Source organism: Pan troglodytes, chromosome 15, assembly GCF_028858775.2.
Source record: "Pan troglodytes isolate AG18354 chromosome 15, NHGRI_mPanTro3-v2.0_pri, whole genome shotgun sequence".
NCBI classification, from domain to species: Eukaryota; Metazoa; Chordata; class Mammalia; order Primates; family Hominidae; genus Pan; species Pan troglodytes.
Genome location: NC_072413.2, coordinates 89167525 through 89190849, shown reverse-complemented (window position 1 = coordinate 89190849; position 23325 = coordinate 89167525). Strand labels below are relative to the sequence as shown.

The 23325-nt window shown below is 48.0% G+C and overlaps 1 protein-coding gene across 13 annotated transcripts in view; it reads right to left on the bottom strand.

Moving 5' to 3' along the window:
* DGLUCY (D-glutamate cyclase) overlaps window positions 1-23325 on the bottom strand; it is a 164398-nt gene that overhangs the window by 38326 nt on the left and 102747 nt on the right. For all 13 annotated transcript variants that reach the window (XM_016925767.4, NM_001280511.1, XM_063792702.1 and 10 more), the window contains 5 exon segments: window positions 19323-19476; window positions 16509-16707; window positions 13264-13414; window positions 10757-10879; window positions 5413-5616 (listed from right to left, as the gene is read on the bottom strand). In XM_016925767.4, coding sequence (XP_016781256.2) covers window positions 5413-5616; window positions 10757-10879; window positions 13264-13414; window positions 16509-16707; window positions 19323-19476 — 831 coding nt within the window.

Genomic DNA, 23325 nt, shown 5'->3' with positions numbered 1-23325 from the left:
ACATAGTGTGCTGGGAGGAGTGGACACTGGAGCAGTGCTGTCTGGAGGGTGATTTCTGTCTTAGATTTGTGCATTCCACTGGAGCCAGCGAGTCACTTCTCGTGCCCACTGTTCCTAACAAAGTCATCATGGGCATGTTCACAAACTTAGTCATAAGGATGTTCATCACAGCACTGTTTATGGTATTAAATAACAGCATATTAATAAAATAGTGGAACGTTTGTAAAATGAAATTTTAGGTCAGGCACAGTGACTCACATCTGTAATCCCAGCACTTTGGGAGGCTGAGGCAGATGGATCACCTGATCCATCACCTGATCCATGGTCAGGAGCTTGAGACCAGCCTGGCCAACATGGTGAAACCCCGTCTCTAATAAAAATACAAAAATTAGCCGGGCATGGTGGTGTGCACCTGTAATCCCAATTACTCAGGAGGCTGAGGCAGGAGAATCACTTGAACTTGTGAGGCGGGGGCTGCAGTGAGCTGAGATCGCACCACTGCACTCCAGCCTGGGTGACAGAGCAAGACTCTGTCTCAAAAAAAGCGGGGGCGAGGAGAAGAATAACAACATTTTTAAATAAAAAAATTGGGATGTAACCTACTTCCTAGGGCATGGTGAGCACCAAAGGGAGAAGAGGAGAGTGAGAACTTGGTCAACTGTAAATTGGTAAATACATTTATGATGATTTTATCATCAGTGCAAAAATCATTACTATAAACCCTATATCCCTTCATATTCCCCAGGCACCTCAAATGCAAGCCAACATCCTCTCAAAAATGACTGAGTGGGTCTATTATTATGCCCAGTGAGTAACGCTCAAGATGCTGTTATGAATCTTCTATCTGCTTATTTAATATAGTGGGGATCAAAAGCATCTGTTGTTCTTGAGGATTAAAGATGACATCAACACATCCAACAGCTGTAAATCTGCCTCCCCCAGCCTCATCCTTCAAGCTTTGTCTTGCAGTCTGCACAGCATTGATGGGTGGTGTTTGTGGCTGACCTCTTAGCTTGTTTTATTAAGCAATGGGTGCACCACATCTGCAATAAATTTACTTCCCAATTACTTTTTTTTTTTTAATCTGAGCTAATGGTAGAGTTAATAATTCATCTTCCCTCATGACTCTGTGCTAAATGGAGAGCCATCAGCTTGGGTAAGAATGTTTGTGAAAGAGAAGGTATGGCAGAAATTTTAAAAAATATACCCACCCAGAGCACCAGGAGCGGTGGCTCATGCCTGTAATCTCAACACTTCGGGAGACTGAGGAGGGAGGATTGTTTGAACCCAGGGGTTCAAGACCAGCCTGGGCAACACAGGGAGACCCCATCTCTACAAAAAAAAATTAAAAATTAGCCCAGCATGGTGGTGCGCACCTGTAGTGCCAGGTACTCGGGAGGCTGAGGTGGGAGGGTACCTTGAGCCCTGGAGAGTGAGGCTGCAGTGATCTATGATTGCATCACTGTACTCCAGCCTGGAGGACAGAACAAGAACCTGTCTCAAAAAAAAAAAAAAAAAAAAAAATCTGGCTGGGCACAGTGGCTCACACCTGTAATCCCAGCACTTTGGGAGGCCGAGGTGGGCAGATTGCATGAGGCCAGGAGTTCGAGAAAAGCCTGGCCAACATGGCGAAACCCCAGCTCTACTAAAATTACAAAAATTAGCCAGACATGGTGGCACATGCCTGTAATCCCAGCTACGTTGAGAGGCTGAGGCACGAGAACCCAGGAGGTGGCGGTTGCAATGAGCCAAGATCACACCACTGCACTCCAGCCTGGGCAACAGAGTGAGACTGTGTCTCAAAAGAAAAAAAAATCCACCCAGGGGATCAACTATGTAAGATACTTTATGTATACACAGTCATGAGCATAACCTATGAGGTGTAGCTGTGGTGGGTTTATATCCTTAATTTACTATAGGATTATATGTAAAGGAAACCACATTCTCTACAGAATGAACTAATGAATGAACAACCTAACAGAAGACAAACAGGCAAAGAGCTATGTCCACTGGTTCAGCAAGAAATTTAGTTATACAGATGCCCCTGTCATTGGAAGACAACTTTTGCTCCTAGGCCCAGGGGAGAGAATCAGACATTTCCTTCCTTCCCTCCCTTCCTTCCTTCCAGAATCAGACTCCTTCCTTCCTTCCTTCCAGAATCAGACTCCCTCCCTCCCTCCCTCCCCGCCCCTCTTCCTTCCTTCCTTCCTTCCTTTTCTTTCTTTCTTTTCTTTCCTTGTTTCTTCCTTTCTTTCTTTCTTTCACAGGGTATTGCTCTACTGCCCAGGCTGGAGTGCAGTGATACAATCATGGCTCAGTGCAGCTTCAACTTCCTGAACTCAAGCGATCTGCACATCTCAGCCTCACCAGTAGCTGGGACCACAGGCGTGTGACACCACCACACCTAGCTAATTTTTATTATTATTGTTTTTTCTAGAGATAGGATCTCTCTGCATTGCCCAGGCTGGTCTTGAACTCCTGACCTCAAGTGATCCTCCCACCTCGGCCTCCCAAGAATTAGGTATTTCTAGGGCTGGTCTGCACTGTCAGATTCGTGACAGTGCTGGCCAGCAGGGGAAGGTCCCAGCCTGTCTGTTTTGGGGTTCTGCCCAGCTGCCGTAGGCTTTAAACTGGTGCTGGAATCAGTCCTGTCTGGGCCCTCGGAGTCTGGCCCAGATTGCTGACCGCTGCTTTGCAGGCTGGCCTCACCCCTCAGCTCTCCATGGAGGTCGGCCACCATTGATGCAGGTAGCTACCTGGATCTTCCCACTGGCTCACCTGACTCTGGGGAATGAGAGTCAGGTGGGCCGGTGGGGAGGCCACATATGCCTTCTCCTCTCCAGTCATTCCAGGTGCCAAGGGTGGTTTGTACCCCAGGTTTAGGAGCACGGCCCATGAGAAGGTCCAGAAGAGGGACTGGGCTGTGAACCAGGAGTCGCTAAAGCACTCTTTCAACTGCCCAGGCAAGACTGTGACTTACCGTTTCCACTGAGATTCTAATTTAGCTGACAGGTATAAATCATAGACTTGAAGTCAGCAGACATGGGTTCAAGTTCTGCCCTGACCACCTACTAGGTATGTGGATTTTGGAAAGTCTTTGTACCTTATCTGCCTCAGTTTCCTCACCTGTTAAATGAAGTTAATCATAGCTGCCTCCACGTAGAGTCACTGGGAGAATTTAATAAGATGAAACGCATAAATGCTTGCAGCCTGTTGCCTGGCACAGTACAACTTGGTAGGTGACACCATTATCCTTATTATGCATCACAACCCAGAGAGGCAGGCATAATTGTCATCACTCCTGTTACGCTGATGAGGAAACTGAGGTATGGGCTACACCGTAATTCTCTCATGAGTGTTTGCCAACAAAGGGATTACCACACACAATGGCGGGTGAAACTGCAGTCCCTGCTGGCCACCTGGGATTAGAAATTCAGCCCTTAAATGAAGACACAGCAGGAAGTTAAAAGCCCCTCAACCAGCTTTTAGCAAACCTCTTTCTAATTGGAATCAGCAGAGCCGGGCATGGTGGCTCATGCCTGTAATCCCAGCACTTTGGGAGGCTGAGGTGGGCAGACCACTTGAGCTCAGGAGTTTGAGACCAGCCTGGGTAACATGGCAAAACCCCGTCTCTACTAAAAATACAACAACAAATTAGCCAGGTATGGTGGTGCCGGCCTGTAATCTCAGCTACTCAGGAGGCTGAGGTGGGAGGATTGCTTGAGCCTAGGAGGTGGAGGTTACAGTGAGCCAAGATCACATCACTGCACTCCAGCCTGGGCAACAGAGTGAGATCTTGTCTCAAAAAATAAAATAAAATAAAATAAATAAAATAAAATAAAATAAAAATAAATAAAATAAAATATAAAATAAAATAAAATAACTAATTGGAATCAGCAGGTCCCCTAGGGGATCCCACCAGCCCTCTCTCATGTACAGAAGGCCAGTGGCTCCAAAGCCACAGAAGGGCTATCCTTCCCCTGAGATGCGTTATACAATATACAAGTTGACTGCAAACTGTTGTGAGGCTGTGGCTGTAGGGTCCTGCCCCACTGGGATCCCCGGAGAAGTAATCCCACCCCATCACTATCCCTGCTATCCAGTACACAACTAATCTATTCCATGCCCAACCCCAGGGCAATGGCACAAAAGGGGGAGATTAGGGACATCACTAAATCCATAGAGGACAGGCTGGGTGGCTTATGCCTGTAGTCCCAGCACTTTGGGAGGCTGAGGCTGGAAAATCACTTGAGCCCAGGAGTTCAAGACCAACCTGGACAACATAGTGAGACACCACGCCCCCATCTCTAAATAATAATAATAAACTACATAAATAACCTTTTTTAACGGTGGCAGTTGCCTACCTAGAAACCATTCTCTCTTTTTTTCTTACTACCTAACCCCATCTGCTTCTGGCTGGCAACATGCCCAGCAAATAAACTCAACGAACTTCCTCACGTTTAGTGTTAAAGTTTAGAACAACAAGAAAAAGCCAAAAACTACTGGACATGGTGGCTTACACCTGCAATCCCAGCACTTCGGGAGGCCGAGATGGGTGGATTACCTGAGGTCAGGAGTTCGAGACCAGCCTGGCCAACATGGTGAAACCTCGACTCTACTAAAAATACAAAAATTAGCTGGGTGGGGTGGCACATGCCTGTAGTCCTAGCTACTCAGGAGGCTGAGGCAGGAGAATCACTTGAACCCGGGAGATGGAGGTTGCAGTGAATTGAGATTGCACCACCACACTCCAGCCTGGGTGACAGAGCGAGACTCCATCTCAAAAAAAAAAAAAGAAAGAAAGAAAGAAAGAAAAAGCCATAAAGAAGAAAGCAAGGCTGGGCACGGTGGCTCACGCCTGTAAACCCAGCACTTTGGGAGGCCAAGGTGGGCGGATCAAGAGGTCAGCAGTTTAAGACCAGCCTGGCCAACATGGTGACATCCTGTCTCTGCTAAAAATACAAAAATTAGCCAAGTGTGGTGGAGCGTGCCTGTAATCCCAGCTACTCAGGAGGCTGAGACAGGAGAATCACTTGAGCCAAGATCACGCCATTGCTCCAGCCTGGGCAATACAGTAAGACTCTGTCTCAAAAAAAAAAAAGAAAGAAAAGAAAGAAAAGAAAAGAAAGAAAGAGAAAGAAAGAAAGAGAGAAAGAAAGAAAGAAAGAAAAGAAAGAAAGAAAGAAAGAACGAAAGAAATAAAGAAAAAGTAAGCAAAAATCACTCATAATAGCACTACCTAGAGACCATCAATGTCAGTATTTTGGTGTATTTAATTCTAGTCTTTTTGAGATTTATATGCAGTATCAACATTTAAAAAATCATCCTGTGGATACATTTTGCATCCCACCTTTTTCACTGAAAATTACATCAGTGGTGATTTTCTCCAGGTGCAAATGTGTTGTTTCTTACCTGGGTCTATGCCGATTATAGACTCTAGTTCTCTGATCTTCTGAGAAGCGGAGACTGACGCGATGCTGTAGTGCAGAGGATCTTGGGAAATGTGATGGACCTCTGGAATTCTCTCTGGGGTGAGACAACCAGGTGGAGCCTTTGCATCCTTCAGGTCAGTCATAACTGTGCAGCCTGGGATGCTGGCAAAAGCCAGTGGGGTCTCTAAAACACACAGCAGGAGGGTCTGAGCCCAGCCACTTCATCAAGTCCAGCCTACCCTCATCTAGCCCACTGTTGATAGGCAAGATGGCACCTGGCCATCAACTCAGCCTAAGCACTCTCTATACCACCTGCTGGCACCAAGGTCAGAATAAGCTGGTTTATAGCTACATCAAGTTCCATTTAAACAGTTGCCTCTAATCTCTAGGAAAGTAAAGATGAGTTGAATATGGGTTGAAAAGAAGTGAGATACAGCCACAGCTATAGCTAGAGCTCTAGGCGATTCCATCAATTTAACCCATGGATATCAGGAAGTGTTTACTGGATTCTTAAAACTCATGAAGCCATCTTGCTTTGCTTTCCAGCAAATGTTAGGTTTGGAACCCTCTGTGAGCATCATTTCTATTTTTCCTTATGGCGTCGTTTCTATTTTTCCTTATGGCACTTACATTTTGCTTTGATTTATGTTAATTTTATTCTTTAAAGACTCTCCTTTGTTAGATTTCAGGCAATGTGAAACACTCTAGAATAGTTATTAAGAACTGGTTTTAGCACTGCGAATATACTGGAATTTGAGATGTGACTTTATTGACTTTATTCTTTTTTTTTTTTTTTTTTGAGACGGAGTCTTGTTGTGTCACCCAGGTTGGAGTGCAGTGGTACGATCTCGGCTCACTGCAACCTCCGCCTCCTGGGTTCAATCGACTCTCCCACCTCAGCCTCCTGAGTAGCTGGGATTACAGGCACCCGCCACCACGCCTGGCTAATTTTAGTATTTTTAGCAGAGACAGGGTTTTACCATGTTATCCAGGCTGGTCTCAAACTCCTGACCTCAGGTGATCCGCCCATCTTGACCTCCCAAAGTGCTGGGATTACAGGCGTGAGGCACCACGCCCAGCCCGACTTTATTCTTTAAACCTGTTTCTTTGACTGTAAAGTAATGATAATGCCTCATATGGCTATTGTCAGAACGAAACTGGAAAACGTACATAAAAGTGTTTAGCAGGCAGGGCGCAGTGGCTCACGGCTGTAATCCCAACACTTTGGGAGGCCAAGGAGGGTGGATCACCTGAGGTCAGGAGTTCAAGACCAGCCTGGGCAACATAGTGAAACCCTGTCTCTATTAAAAATACAAAAATTAGCCCAGCTTGGTGGTGCACCTGTAATCCCAGCTACTTGGGAGGCTGAGGTGGGAGAATTGCTTGAACCTGGGAGGCAGAGGCTGCAGTGAGCTGAGATCACGTCACTGCACTCCAGCCTAGGCAACAGAGCAAGACCTTATCTCAAAAAAAAAAAAAAAAAAAAAAAAGTGTTTAGCATACTCATGTGGTTTAAAAATGTAAAAAAAAAATAAATTTTTAAAAAAGTGTTCAGCAAAGTGCTTGTTTCAGAGTAAGCCCTCGATGGTTTGCATAATTGAACAAGCATATATTTTTTTTTTTTGGAGACGGAACCTTGCTCTGTCGCCCAGGTTGGAGTGCAGTGGTGCGATCTTGGCTCACTGCAACCTCTGCCTCCCGGGTTCAAGCAATTCTCCTGTCTCAGCCTCCTGAGTAGCTGGGATTATAGGCGTGCACCACTACACCTGGCTAATTTTTGTATTTTTAGTAGAGACAGGGTTTTGCCATGTTGGGTAGGCTGGCTCGAACTCCTGACCTCAGGTGATCCTCCTGTCTCAGCCTCCCAGAGTGCTGGGATTACAGGCGTGAGCCACTGCACCCAGCCTCATCTATATATATTTTTAAAGAGATAAGGCCTTGCTCTGTTGCCCAGGCTGGAGTACAGTGGTGCAACACAGCTCACTGCGGCCTCAAACTCCTGGGCTCAAGCAATCTTCCTGCCTCAGCCTACCACAGTGCTGGGATTACAGGCATGAGCCACGGAGCCTGGCCTGAACCACGTAGTATCTTACTCATTCTTAGTTTCTTATGCCTAGCTCATTAAGTGCTTAATACCATACTATTTACCTCTTCTGCCTTCCTCAGTGTCATTACTATCCTTGAGTACTCATCTCTACTCAGTTGTATGCTCCTGGAGAAGAGCGACCATTGCTCATTCATCTCAGGATCCCACAGAGGGCCTTGCTCATAATAGGTGTTCAACAAATGCAGATGTGAATTGAGTAAATAAATCTTGGATTTCACAGAAACAATAAAGTTTCTTTTTTTTTTGAGACAGAGTCTCGCTCTATCACCCAGGCTGGAGTGCAGTGGTGCGATCTCAGCTCGCTGCAACCTCCGCCTCTGGGGTTCAAGCAATTCTCAGCCTCCCAAGTAGCTGGGATTATAGGTGTGTGCCATCACGCCTGGCTAATTTTTGTATTTTTAGTAGAGACAGGGTTTTACCATGTTGGCCAAGCTGGTCTTGAACTCCTGACCTCAAGTGATCCGACCACCTCAGCCTCCCAAACTGCTGGGATTACAGGCGTAAGCCACCACACTTGGCTTAAAGTTTCATATTTAATAGAAAGCCAGAGTCAGCCAGCACTTCAAAATAAAAATCTAATAGATACATAACTTTTAGATTTGATGTGTAAGGGGAAGAAGTCATGAATCTGATGATGAATGTAATTATCGCTTGTCTGTGTTTTGGATGGCACCTAAAACTGGTCACTCCAAAACCAGGTAGACATCAGAACAGTCAGCTCAGAGCATGACACAGGGTTTTGCCCCCATCAGTTGTGAGGTCTGTGGCACATAATCTATTGCTAATAGAAGTTTAAATATTGAAGTTCAAGGTAGGCATGGTGGCTCACGACTATAATCCCAGCACTTTGGGAGGCTGAGGTGGGAGGATCGCTTGAGCCCAGGAGTTCAAGACCAGCTTGGGCAACATAGTGAGACCCCATCTCCACAAAAATTTAAAAATTAGCTGGACATGATGGTGCATACCTGTAGTCCAGCTACTCCAGAGGCTCAGGTGGGAGGATTGCTTGAGCCTAGGAGGTCAAGGCTACAGTGAGCTGTGATCGTGCCACTGCATTCAGCCTGGGTGACAGAGCGAGACCTTGTCTCAAAAAAAAAAAAGGGAATTTGAGAATGATTCAAGATTGTCCCTCTCTGATGTCATTTGTTCTCATCTACGATCAATTGTGCTATCGCTGTCAGAACTAAAGGGCTGGAACATGCCATGCTGGGGTGCCCACAGCAGTGAGATCTCCTCTGCAGGGCACCTGCCACGACCGATGGTGGGAAAGCGGTGAGGCCACTGGGCTGGGGGACGTTTACTGCACGTGGGTGTGTGTGTCTACACACATGCCCACACACACACTCAGACAAGACCATGAGCGCCCAGAGGACTCCATCCTGTCCCATGGAGCACTGTACTCCTGAGGCCTGGGTGCATGCCTGGCACATAGCAGGTTCTCAACACATGCACTTAAATAAATGAACAAATGGAATCCTGTGGATCTTGGCAGCCACGCCTCATCACCACATTAGGGATGATCTTTCCCTCGCATGAGGCCATTCTGATAGCTGAACTCTCATGAATGCTTTCAAAATAAATTAAAGTAACACTACATTATGTGCTTACAGCGCAAGTGTGGCTGGCCTGGCCAGAATTTTCCAGTGTCCATGACCATGGTCTGCAATAGCTGTTATTTTTCATGTTTCTGTCACCTTCCTATCTTACTGAGAGCTAGGGAGGGCGCCCTCGTGTGTCTCTTCATTGTAATATCACCTAGGCCTTGGAAAAAATGTACTGCTGCTGGCCTTGTTTATGATCACCTTACAAATACCACGGGAAATGACTTGTTTAGTTATATTTCTTGGCTTCACCTTTGTTTTCAAGGCCCCATCAATCTCCAAAATGTCTCAAAAAGCCAAGCTAAAGGTTAGTCCTCCTGCTAGAATGGGCTGGGATGCTTCAGCAGATAAAAATATGTATTTAATGAAAACGGCTGAAGCAATGGCTCATGCTGTTATCCCTATGACTCAGGAGGCTGGGGCAGGAGAATCACTTGAGCCCAGAACTTTGAGACCAGCCAGGACATTGTAACAAGACCCCATCTCTACAAAAAATTTCTAAAAATTGGTTTGGTATGGCGGCATATGCCTGTACTCCCAGCTACCTGGGAAGCTGAGATGGGAGGATCACTTGACCCCAGAGGTTTGAGGCTGCAGTGAGCTATGATGATGCCACTGAACTCAAGCCTTGGCAATAGAGTGAGACTCTGTGAAAGAAAGAAAGAAAGAAAGAAAGACAGACAAGAAAAGAAGGAAGGGAGAGAGAGAGAAAGAAGAAAGAAGAAGGAAAGGAAGGAAGGAAATATATTTAATCAAAACATATTTGAGGCTGGACACGGTGGCTCATGCCTGCAATCCAAGCACTCTGGGAGGCTGAGGTGGGAGGATCACTTGAGGCCAGAAGTTCAAGACCAGTGTGGCCAACATGGCAAAACCTCGTCTCTACTAAAAATACAAAAATTAGCCAGGTGTGGTGGCATGCACCTGTAATTCCAGCTACTTGGGAGGCTGAGGCACACCTCCCTCGCTTGAGCCCAGGAGGCGGAGCTTGCAGTGAGCCGAGATCGTGCCACTGCACTCCAGCCTGGGTGACAGAGTGAGACTGTGTCTCAACAAAACCAAAAAACCAACAACAACAAAAAAATTGAGTTGTAAGACAAAGTGCTCTGGTAAGGAGATCCAGCCCTGGGATTAAAAGAAGGAAACCAGGCCAGGCGCGATGACTCACGCCTGTAATCCCAGCACTGTTGGAGGTAAAGGTGGGCAGACCACGAGGTCAGGAGATCGAGACCATCCTGGCCAACATGGTGAAACCCCGTCTCTACTAAAAATACAAAAATTAGCTGGGCGTGGTGGCACATGCCTGTAATCCCAGCTACTCAGGAGGCTGAGACTGAAAAATCGCTTGAACCAGGGAGTTGGAGGTTGCAGTGAACCGAGATTGCACCACAGCACTCTAGCCTGGTGACAGAGTGAGAACCCGTCTCAAAAAATAAATAAATAAATAAAAGAAGGAAACCAGAGAGAGATTCACTGTAGCTGTAGGCCTCTGTTTTGTGTTTTGTTTCATGGCTTTATTTTTAAATCATTGTACTACGAGAATATGCTTTCAAGAACCAGACCCCACTAGGCTCCATCCTAGGGCAGATCGATTGCCCCATTATCCCCCAACGTACCACAGCTGCTGACAGCTCCGAGACTGGTCAGCGGAGAAGGCCAGAACACTGGAACCTCCCCTGGGGGACACACCATGGCATACCCGTAGGCAGGTTTGGAAAGCTCTTTGATTCCCAACAGTTCTGCAGATGGAAAAGGAAAATGTAATTCCCTCAGCAGGGAGCATCCAATTAGAACTGGTTGAGTAGTTTATGGTTCTTTCTCTAAAACAGAAACTCAAATAGCAGGATTATTGTAAATGGTATTTGAGGAATAGGTGAAGGAGAATAGGGATTGAGGCTTTGACAACTCAGGGTACTCCATAATTTACAGTCCGTGTGGAGTGCTGGTTTCAGAACATGGAATCTCAAATTGCGTAGCATGATTTCTGGAAGGATCCTTGGGTGTGTTGAGCCTAATACTCTCATTCTGCAGATTGCTACCAAACCCAGCCTTGGGGGGTTGACCTTGGTCCAGGCTGGGTCACATCTCATGCACCTAACCTCAGCTGCTTGACTACCAGCAGCAACCTAATCCCAAAGACAGCAAAGATGGATGTGCTGGGCCCAATCCATCCCCGCTAATGATAAAACTCCTCAGCAGACACCATCCTGGTGGGTGGCCCTGAATCATCCTCATGTGATGAAGCTAGCAAGTACTGACTGCATTTTCACAAAAGGCTAGGTTCTGTCTAATGTCGGTTATGCAGCTGAGCAAGTTTAGGTATACCAAACTTGGACCCTCATCCAAGGCCCAGTCTCAAACTATCTTCAGGCCCTCTAAGAGGCCTGCACAGCTTCTTGATATTGGCTCTTCGTCTTGGATCTGTTCACTCACTCTCAGATTGAGTGAATACGCTGGGGATCAATGGATTTCAGCTCAAATTAACATATGGAACAAAGCCATCTCCTACCCAAATATACCAAAGAATAGCAGCCCAGATTAGACGTTGCTTCGAGCTCAAATCTCTGGACAAACAGCCCTGCTGCCACCCTTGGCTTCCCCCAACCCCAGATTCATTGGAAGTTCATAGCAGCTTTACATTTATCAAAGATCCCCAGTGGGTGAGCGTGTAGAGAAAAAAACTCTATCTAAATGGTGTGTTTCCTCTGCTCTCACACCACAGTAACAGTCATTAACACAGAAGACTCCTGTGACCAAATTTGTAGGGGTTTCTCCCCACCATCAAGCAGGAGGCACCAGCTGGGTGCCCTCCAGTTCCATTCCACCTGCAGATAGCATCAGAACCCATGGGTTGAGGGCTCAGTCCCCAAGGCCACCCCCCTACAGACACCAGTTGCAAGTCTGGGCCTCCAGAACTTCTGACCAACTGGTTTCCAGTTTGATTAACCCTCTTTGGGTTTGATTATACCCAAACTCTTTGAGTTTGATTAATTTCCTGGAGTAGCTCACAGACCTTGAGGAAACATTTACTTATGCTTACCAGTTTATTATAAAAAATATTGCAGACCGGGTGCTGTGGCTCATACCTGTAATCCCAGCAATTTGGGAGGCCAAGACGGGCAGACCACTTGAAGCCAGGCGTTCAAGACCAGCCTGGCCAACATGGCAAAACCCCATCTCTACTAAAAATACAAAAATTAGCTGGGCATGGTGTTGGGCACCTGTAATCCCAGCTACTTGGGAGGCTGAGGCAGGAGAATCGCTTGAACCCAGGAGATGGAAGTTGCAGTGAGCTGAGATTGCAACACTGCACTCCAGCCTGGGCGACAGAGGGAAACTGTGTCTCAAAAATAAATAAATAAATAAATTAAATTAAATTAAATAAAGGATATTGCAAAGGATACAGATAAAGAGATGCCCAGGGCAAGGTGTGGGGAAGGGGTGCAGAGCTTCCATGCCCTCCCTGGGCACCACCCTCTAGGAACCTACATGTGTTCAGCTATGTAGAAGCTCACTGAAGCCTATCCTCTTGGGGTTTTACGGAGGCTTCATTACATGAGCATGATTGATTAAACCATCAGCCGTGGGTAATCAGCTTGACCTGTAGCCCCTCTTTCCTCCCTGGAGGTTGCGGGGAGGCGTGGAGCTGAAAGTCCCAACCCTCTAATCCTACCTTGGTCTTTCTGGTGACCAGCCCCACCATGAACCTATCAGACAAAATATGGCATTTTGGAGGTTCCAAGAATTTTAGGAGTTATGAGCCAGGAATTGTGGGCAAAACCCAGTATATATATTCATTATATATATACATTTTTTTTCCTATATATGTTATTAAGCCTCAGTAAAAACCCAAAAGGATGTGATATATGTAAACTTACACCACAGTGAGACTGGCTATTCTGCCAAGGGTGGCACCTTTAAACCTGAGGGACATCTGTAAGCCCAGCCCTGATACAGCTGCCAGAGCCTTTGAGCCTTGTTCAGGGCCTTTGCCCCTAGAGACCCCTGGTAAAAACAAAGACAAGCCATGGGAGCTTAGGAACGTGGCAAGCTCCTGTCTGCTTCTTAGGCCCAACTCCAAGAGAGGCTGTCAGGATCATGGGCAGGAGCGAGAGACACTGACCTGGGTCGCCGATGTGAACAGGTTGCCCCTGCTCACCTCCGAGGGAGCAGCAGGCCCGCACCAGCCCTTCCAGCTTGTCCTTGGGAATGGGCCTCATCGTGACCACCAGAGGGCAGCAGAAGCCAGCATGGGTAACACAAGGCACTGTTGTCTGACCAAAAAAAAAAAAAAAATCAAGTGAAAATGTTAAAAAATGGAATTAGCACAGATCCAAGCTCTGAGCACCAAGAGTTCAAGGCAGCTAAATGAAGGAGGAGTAGCTGTTATAGAAATTAGCTTCTATTTTTATGTGACATAGAGAGAGGGAGTTTGCTGTTAATTACTGGTTTAAAATAGGGAATCTTAACTTTTTGTGTGCCACGGACCCCTTTGGTAGACTAGTACAGCTGTGGACCCCTGGTCAAAGTAATGCCTTTAACTGCATACAAGAAAATGCACAGGATTCCAAAGGAAACCAATTATCCTGCAAGCACAGTTATCAAATAATAGAAAAATGTGGCCAGACACGATGGCTCACACCTGTAATCCCAGCACTTGGGAGGCCGAGGTGTGCGGATCACGAGGTCAGGTGTTCGAGACCAGCCTGGCCAGCATGGTGAAACCCCATCTCTATTAAAAATACAAAAGTTCGCCGGGCATGGTGGCACGCGCCTGTAGTCCCAGCTACTCGGGAGGCTGAGGCAGGAGAACGGCTTGAACCCAGGAGGCGGAGATTGCAGTGAGCCGAAATCACACCATTGCACTCCGGCCTGGGTGACAGAGCAAGACTCCATCTCAAAGAAAAAAAAAAAAAAAGGAAAAATGTGAGACAATATGCATGCTTCCTCAGTAGCAGCCTAAGAAACAAGATGCCAGTTCTACTATCATTGTAACTTTGAAGTAGTGATCAGCATATAGGATATTTTTGAGACATCAGGAAGAACTCTAACGTGATATGAAGATATCTGTGATTTCTGTTGCCAGCCATGAAGTCACAGGGTCTGCTGATATGACAGCCGTTTGCTGCCTACATTCATAATTGAAGGAAATGCTAAATGTGAGTTGAGGTTATGAAAATAAAATTGAGGCTGGGCACAGTGGTTCGTGCCTGTAATACTAGCACTTTGGGAGGCCAAGAAGGTTGGATCGCTTGAGCCCAGAAGTTCAAGACCAGCCTGGGCAATACAGCGAAACCCTGTCTCTACCAAAAAAAACCAAAACCATAAATTAGCTGGGTGTGCTGGCACATGCCTATAGTCCCAGCTACTTGGGAGGCTGAGATGGGAGGATCTCTTGAACCCAGGAGGTTGAGGCTGCAGTGAGCTGTGACTGTGCCACTGCACCACTCCAGCCTGGGCAACTGAGCAAGAACTGTCAAAAATAAAAATAAAAATAAAATAAAATAAAGAAGGGAGGGAGGGAAGAAGGGAAAAGAAAAACGTACTTTTTTTCCCATCCAATATCATGGAGCCTCTGAATTTCTCTAGGGACTGCAAGGGCCATGGACCAAAGGTAAACAGCCTCTGGTGAATCACGGGCAGAGGGAGGCAAGGGAGAACATCACAGGAGGAGCTGGTGTTCACTCTGCCTCCTGAATCCACACAAGCAACAAGCCTGTCCCCAGTCCCATTGGAGCATGGCCTGGTGCCTCCTGCCTTAACAGATGTTGCCCGGTTTGATCTGTGTGACTTTTATTGGTGTTTCGCTCCCCCACCCCACCTCCTGAATGGTTTCTGGTGCCTGCAATAGAGCTTATGAAAGATTTAGGACATGGCCAGGACTATAATCCACTGTGACAGTCTTGGCCACCACCTAAAGAGCTTGCTATCACCACCCTGGCGGCAGCAGGATGGAACCTCGGTGTGGCTGCCAGCAGTGTCTGCATAATAGCACCCAGGAGAGGGGACATGCTGGAGCCACTGGCAGAGCCAGGCAGCAGTCCCCAAGGCTGAGACACATCCTGTCTGGGGGTGGCCAGTGGAATCCCAGATGGCTGTCTGGCCATCTCTCCCTGGAGCCCAGGGGCAGAGGTGTCGATATTAGACTGAAAGCTATTTGATAAGCATCGGGGTGAGTGAAGCCCTGTTGAGCACTTACTGTGGGCACTTACTTGCACCCTTGTAGGCAACAAACAGTTGCCATATCAGCAGACCCTGTGACTGCAAAGCATCATTTAATTGTCACATCTCTGCTATTGACATTGTACAGATGGGAGCCAGGGGTTCCGGGTTCCCATCTGGCTTTGGGACTTGGGCAAGTCCTTTTCTCTCTTTAGACCTCGGTTTCCTCATCTAAAATGAGAATCTGCATGTGACGAGCCATGGGGCCCTCTCAGCTCCCACCTCCTACAAAGGGTGGTGTGTTCCAGAGCCAGAGACTGCCGTGGGTGCCTGCCAGTGGCTGGGGTCCCATCCCCACCCTTCCCTAGCTTCAAGAGAACCGCTCGGGCACACACTTCACCCATGAGGGCAGCACAGACTATGGGCAGCTTTGTTTCTGATCAGAGGCAGCTGGGGCCTCTCTGGCAGGAGCCCAAACCAAGACATTTTAATAAATGTCCCAGAGTCCAAGACAAAATCTCTGATCCAAGTCCTCCATAAATAAAGAAACCTGGAGCCTGGCTGTTTATGCTGGCTGACCACTGATGGAGCAGAGTGAACCCTCAGACTTTACCAACAGATGTCCAGGAAGGGTCTGTGGAACCAGGGAATCGAGTGCACTCACCTTGACAAGTAGGGGCTGGAAGAGGCACAGCAGGCACGTCCCAGAGACGCCGGCTGTGCTGTGTTTGTGACTGCCAGAGGCCACCTCCGGCCAAGAACATGACCCAGCTTTCTGGACAGAGACCTGACCCAGGAGCTACTGCCTGGCTGAGGCTCTGCCACAAATCCCTGGGTATTGAGAGAGCCAGGCTCATTCCCCCTGGCTGAGGCTCACCGGAGCCAGGGAGGATTTTTAAAAATCTCGCTGAGGTGCCTGAAGTTAAAGGAGCCAGAGAAATCCCAAGCGGGTTAGGTTTACAGCACTGAACCATGAAGAAGGGCCACACTGGGTGCTCACAGCGGTCCCAGAGGTGAGTGGGACCGAGGCTGGCTCAGAGAGATTGATCATTTCTCCTGGGTTGCACAGCTAGAAAGTGGCTGAGCTGGGGCTGGAGCTTAGGTTTTCCACCTCCCGTGCCCATGTTCTCCCCACCCCAGGAATATATAAGTTGATCTGCATCTTCAGGCCATTCTGCCCTTATGGGTTGTGGGCTGTGTCCCTACCTTGTATGCACCCGCCTGGCTGTGACCTGCTGGGTCTCTTCTGGGGAGCCCTGCTTTCTCCAAGGCCTCCTCCAGGGAGAAGCTGCAGCCCAGGAAGAAGGCCACCATGTCCTTCAGCTGCTCCGAGTACTGCTCCAGCGAAGCCAGGCTGCCGGTGCAGGCACCGAACTCGTATTTCCAGAACTGGGGATGGCCCATCCTGGGGACATAAGGGGAAAGCTGGGAGGGCCCCAGACTCTCACTGTGGCCCCTGATAATACATTATAGAAGGACTGCGGAGAGAGAAGAGGATGTCTAGTGCTGAAATTTTCAGCCCTGGCACCAGGGTAGGGAGCATAGTTTTCAGCAGGGGGCCTTGCTGGCATCCTTCAAATGTCCCCAGATCGGAAACGATTAAATCAGCACGTATAGAACGCACCCCCACCTCCCACCCAGTGTGTCTCCTATACCCGCAAGCCAAAACAAGCCAAACCACCGAGAAAAGTAAATGGTGGCCAGGCACGGTGGCTCATGACTGTAATCCCAGCACTTTGGGAGGCCGAGGCGGGCAGATCACTTGAACTCCGGAGTTCAAGACAAGCCTGGGCAACAAGGTGAAACCCCGTCTATACTAAAAATACAAAAATTAGCCAGGCATGGTGGCACACAGCTGTAATCTCAGCTACTCAGGAGGCTGAAGCAGGAGAATCGCTTGAACCTGGGAGGTGGAGGTTGTAGTGAGCCGAGATCGTGCCACTGCACTACTCCAGCCTGGGCAACAGAGTGAGACTGTCTCAAAGAAAAAAAAAAAAAAAGAAGAAGAAAAGTAAATGGTGGCCTCTCTGCTATAGAGGTAGGACCAGTAGCCCAAAGGGGACAGAGAACATGTGTCTTGGGGAACCTCTCAGTGCCAGTAGTGGGTGAGGCCTTTCTCTTCCCTTAAAGGAAACTCTTCTGTAGGGCTGAAAGACTTCTTTGGTTACAAGCTTATTCTTTACCCACTCCAAACTCTTTTACTGAGCCATGCCTTCATGCCGGGCACATGCTGGGCGATGGGGCTAGAGTAATGGAGAGGACACTGTCCCAGTCTTTTTTTCTTTTTTAAATGTTTTTTATTTATTTATTTATTTTTTGAGACGGAGTCTTGCTCTGTTGCCCAGCCTGGAGTGCAGTGGTGCAATCTCGGCTCACTGCAACCTCTGCCTCCCAGGTTCAAGTGATTCTCCCACCTCAGCCTCCCAAATAGCTGAGATCATAGGCCCGCACCACCATGCCCGGCTAATTTTTGTATTTTTAGTAGAGACAGGGTTTCACCGCGTTGGCCAGGCTGGTCTCGAATTCCTGATCTCAGGTGATCTGCTCTCCTTGGCCTCCCAAAGTGCTGGGATTACAGGCGTGAGCCACCGCGCCCATCCCATCCCAGCATTTAAAGAGCTCGTAACCCTAATTGATAGGTGAGACTTCATTGAAAACACATACTGGCAATACACAGCACGGAATGTCAACCGTCTAGGTAGAGTGACACAGAGACGGGAGAAATCAATTCTCTTCCACAAAGGAGTTTGGTGCTGGGTCTTGAGGCATGAATAGGAATTTGCCAGTTGGGCAAGGAAGAAGGCATACCCAGGCAGAGGAAGCAGCACGTGGAAAGCCCACTGGGGGATGGGCTCCAGGAGTTTCCAAGTTGGCAGCACAGGAGGCACCCGGGAAAAATGTAAAGGTACAATCATGGGCCCAGATGGGGTCTCCAAAGGACCTTCCCGTCCTAAAATGATCATGACAGAATGTTCCTGGGGGGTTTTCTGTCTCGGGAACTGGCTGGGGATGACTGGAGTGTCAGGGGAGAAACTGAGCTGGGGCCAGGTCACCATGGGTCTTGAGATCAGGCTGAGGTCCAAGCCATAAGAAGATGCTGAAGAATTTTATTTTATTTTATATATATATATTTTAGACAGGGTCTTGCCCTGTTGCCCAGGCTGGAGTGCAGTGACATGATCTCGGCTCACCGCAGCCTCAACCTCCTGGTCTCAAGCAATCTTCCTCAGCCTCCCGAGTAGCTGGGACCACAGGTGTGCACCGCTATGCCCAGTTAATTTTTTTAAAAAAATTTTGTAGAGACCAGGTCTTCCCTATGTTGCCCAGGCTGGTCTCAAACTCCTGGGCTCAAGCCATCCTCCTGCCTCAGCCTCTCGAAGTACTGGGATTACAGGCATGAACCACAGCACCCAGTCTGAAGGAGTTTTAAGAGGAGAGCCACATGATCGGGTTTAGCATTAGAAAGTCACTCTGCTGGGAAAGCAGATGATGACAGGGTTGGGGAAGAAAGGATGAGACTAGGGCTAGGCCAGGGAAGATGCCAGTCTGTGCTGGTGCCATAGGAAAGGTAGACTCGCGGGAGAGGTACACTGACCCAGCATCAGTAGGGCCATTTACTAGATAGGTTCTAGTTTAAAAGCCTGGGAGAACAGACACAATATCTCTGTCTCTGGGTGTTGGTAATGCAAGTGTTTTTTATTTTCTTCTTAATCCTGTGCAGGCGGGTTTCTGGCTTGGGCGATGGAGTGGACAGATGGCAGAGCCAGTGGGATTTCTCCAGGGCTGGACTTTCTCCATGATCTCAAAGATCTTAGCCAGGACAGGCGCCAGGTGATAGGGGAAGGAGTCAGAACAGTGGGGAGGGCAGCTCGTTCCCGAGCAACAGTCATGAGTGAGGTTCTGTGCCAGGCACTGTGAAGGTCCCTGAGGCTGGACAGAGAGGTCCCGGATGACAGAGACACCTGGCTACAGCACCTGGACACTCCCAAGCTTTAACCCACAGTAACCCAAGCTTTTTACCTGGTCTCTGAGATAGCACCTTGAGGGGGCAGCATCCACTTTTCTGGCTCACTCTGGCCCAGCAGGGGTAGAGGACCAGTGTTGGCCTGGCAGAATCTTTCAAAAGCTGGAGCAAGGGACCTGGGCAGGACCACCAGGCTGGCTGGTCGGAGCTCTGGGTATGGTGGGAGAAGGGAAAAATGTATAGTCAGCGGTTTCTTGGCAGACACTTACTGATTTTCTTTTTTTTTTTTTTTTTTTTTTTGAGGCGGAGTTTCGCTCTTGTAGCCCAGGCTGGAGTGCAATGGCACAATCTTGGCTCACTGCAACCTCCGCCTCCTGGGTTCAAGCAATTCTCCTGCCTCAGCCCCCCGAGTAGCTGGGATCACAGGCGTCTGCCACCACGCCTGGCTAATTGTTTGTATTTTTAGTAGAGACTAAAAATATACATGGGATATTTATTGGCCCATGTTGGGCCAACTGGTCCATGTTGGACAGGCTGGTCTTGACCTCCTGACCTCAGGTGATCCACCCGCCTTGGCCTCCCAAAGTGCTGGGTTACAGGCATGAGCCATTGCGCTCGGCCCCTCTGCGATTTTTTTAAAGTGGCAAGGTCTTGCTATTCCAGGCTGGCCTTGAATTCCTGGACTCAAGTGACCCTCCGGCTTCAGCCTGCCAAGTAGCTGGAACTACAGGTGCACACTACCATACCCAACTTCTAATGTAATTTTTTTTTTTGAGACAGAGTCTCGCTTTGTCACCCAGGCTGGAGTGCACTGGCTTGATCTTGGCTCACTGCAACCTGTGCCTCCTGGGTTCAAGTGATTCTCATGCCTCAGCCTCCCAAGTAGCTGGGACTATAGGTGTGCACCACTGTGCCCAGCTAATTTTTGTATTTTTAGTAGGGATGGGGTTTCACTATGGTGGCCAGGTTGGTCTCAAACACCTGGGCTCAAGTGATCTGCCTGTCTTGGCCTCCCAAAGTGCTGGGCTTACAGGTGTGAGCCACCGCAACTGGCCTAATGTAAATTTTGATTGAAGCATTACCTACACTCAAAAAAGTGTACACCACCCTGCAGGGAAGGACACAGGCCTGGCTGGTTTTGCTACCTGCTAATTGCAGAGCCCCACTCAAAAAAGTGTAGGTAATGCTTCAATCAAACACACACAAACCTACAACTTGATGAATTGCCATGAAATGAATGCACCCATGTAACCAGCATCCAGATCAAGGAACAAGAGCCAACCATCCTGACTTCTAGCACCACATACGACTTTTGCCTGTTCTTAGACTCCATATAATAAAATCATACACTATGTGTCTTTTAAGTCTAGCTTCTCTCACTCAATATATTTTGAGATTCATTCATATTGTTGCATTCAACAATAGTTCATTCTCACTGCTGCCTAGTATATTCATGCAATGAGGATTTACCCAATCCTATTGCTAATGGACATCTGAGTAGTTTCCAATTTGGGGTTATGACAAATGGTGCTGCCACGAACATTTTAATGCCACAAACATGCATTTTGGAGCACATAAATGTGCATTTCTGGGGTGGTAAGTTATACACATGTGCAACTTTAATAGATACTGCCAAGCAGTTTTCCAAAGTGGTTGTGCCAATTGACACTTGCACCAGTGGTATGTGAGCATCTCCAATACTTCATATTACCTGTCTTTTTCCTTTTAGCCATTCTTGTGGGTGGGTAGTGGTATCCATCACCTTGTGGTTTTAATTTGCATTGTCTAGACTGCTAGTGTGGCTGACTGCCTTTTCATATGTCTTATTGGCCATTTGGGTATCTTTTTGGGGGGCAGATTCTTGCCTGAGCTGGCTCACAGTGTTCACAGAGCTACAGGAGAAGACCTCCTACTACATGCTGTAGCCTCCTCTGGGGCAGCCAGCCTTCCTCCGCAATGGAAGTCCTTTGGCTTTGGTGGTAAACACACCTGGGCTTGAATCCTGATCCTGTCTCTGACCAGCTGTGTGAACCCAGGCTGTGGCTTTGCATGTCTCAGCCTCAGCTTCCCCATCTATAAGATGGCAGCAACCATACCTACCTCCAAGAGACCTCAGGGAGGTAATGTATGTAAGTTATTGAGCACCTCGGTGTTCAGGAAGCAGGGACTAAAGTTACTGTTCAATGAAATCCTGTGTAGATGTTTAAAATTACGGTTACAGAAGAAACACGTAATGGTTATGTTAAAAGATGTTTGTTATGTGTCATTAAAGGAACTATACTAGGTAATGAAACAATGTGTTGGACATATTCTCCTTTTTATAAAGTCAGTGAGTGAAAAGAACTAGAAGGAAAGGGGAGGGAAGAGTGGAAAGGACTGTGTCTTGTAATTTGAGTGCTAGCTCAGCCACAATACAATAGAACACCAGGTAGGCATCTAAGGTTTTTGGCTGTAGTCCCTGACTCCCAGACGGCTCTTCTGGACTCAACCAGGGCCTGGGGGAACTCACCACCCTGCAGGGAAGGACACAGGCCTGGCTGGTTTTGCTACCAGCTAATTGCAGAGCCCCACGGCCTTGAGCAAACATAGGCAGTTGCCAGGGAGTGGTTACAGCAGGACTTGGGCAAGACCCAGTGCTGTGCTGGCTTCAGGTCTGGCCCAGCACAGTCACAGTGGTGGTGGCTACAGGGGTGATTGTGTCATTCCACCCCCAGCTTTAGGTGGTTCCAAACAGAGAGAGAGAGAGAGAGAGAGAGAGAGAGAGAGACTCTTTGGGAGAAAGTAAGGGAAGAGAACAAGGGTCTCTGCCTGGTAAACCAGAGAATGCTCCTAGATCTTCTCCAAGACCATCAAAGCCGTACCTGTACTAAGTCTGCAAGAATGACGGCGTTACTGGGCTTGAGGTGCCCCCTAAAGCAGAAACAGCTTAGATCACAACACCCAAATCCTTTCAAATAACTGGAAAGCCTTCCCAAAACAGAGGACTACAAATAAGCCCAGATAGCAAAGACTACAATAAATATCTAACCCTTGAATGTGCAGACACCAAAGAACATCTACTAGAACCAGTAAGGACATTACAAGTTAATCACGGTTGTCTCCAGGTGACAGAGCTGTGCATACTTGTCATTTGCTTCTCTGTGCTTTTCTCAATATTCTAAAATTAAGACCATACCAAAGAAAAACATAATTATGTTCTATTGGGCCGGGCGTGGTGGCTCACACCTGTAATCCCAGCACTTTGGGAGGCCGAGGTTGGCAGATCACTTGAGGTCAGAAGTTCGAGACCAGCCTGGCCAACATGGTGAAACCCCATCTCTACTAAAAATACAAAAATTAGCCAGGCATGGTGGCACGTGCCTGTAATCCCAGCTACTTGGGAGGCTGAGACAGGAGAATCGCTTGAACCTGGGAGATGGAGGCTGCAGTGAGCCGAGATCGCGCCACTGCACTCCAGCCTGGGTGACAGAGTAAGAATCTGTCTCAAAAAATAATAATTATTATGCTCTATTGGAGAATACCCTTGAGGACAATTGCCCTGTCAGATTTGCTCTATCAACCCATGTCCCTTTCTCTCCTACAATAATCTTGTGGGCTAATATTTACTGAGTGCTTTTTATGTGCCGGGCTCCCCATGCCAAGTCATTTGCACAAGTAATTATATTTTATAGATGAGGGGAACGAGGCTCAGAGAGATGAAATGACTTTCCCAGGGTCACACAGCTGCTGCACGGCACAGCCAGCATTTAAACCTGGGAGGGGTGCCCGTGAGCTCGCCTCACTTCATCACGGAGTGGCCTCTGCTGGGCTGCAGGCACTGGGTTTCCCTAGGAGGGGAGCGCCGTCCTCCATGGGGACTGGGGAGTGAAACAGATGCAACCATCTGCTGGGAATGTCCAGGATCGGTTCCTGCTCAAATCGCAGGGCCCGGAGCTCATTATCACAGTCGCTACAGTGCCTGCCAATGCTACAAGCAGACTTTCCAAATGAGGACACGTGAGACACCCCCAGCTGCCGAAAGCCCAAGGAACCTGATGCCGGTCTCAAGCAAGCCCAGCA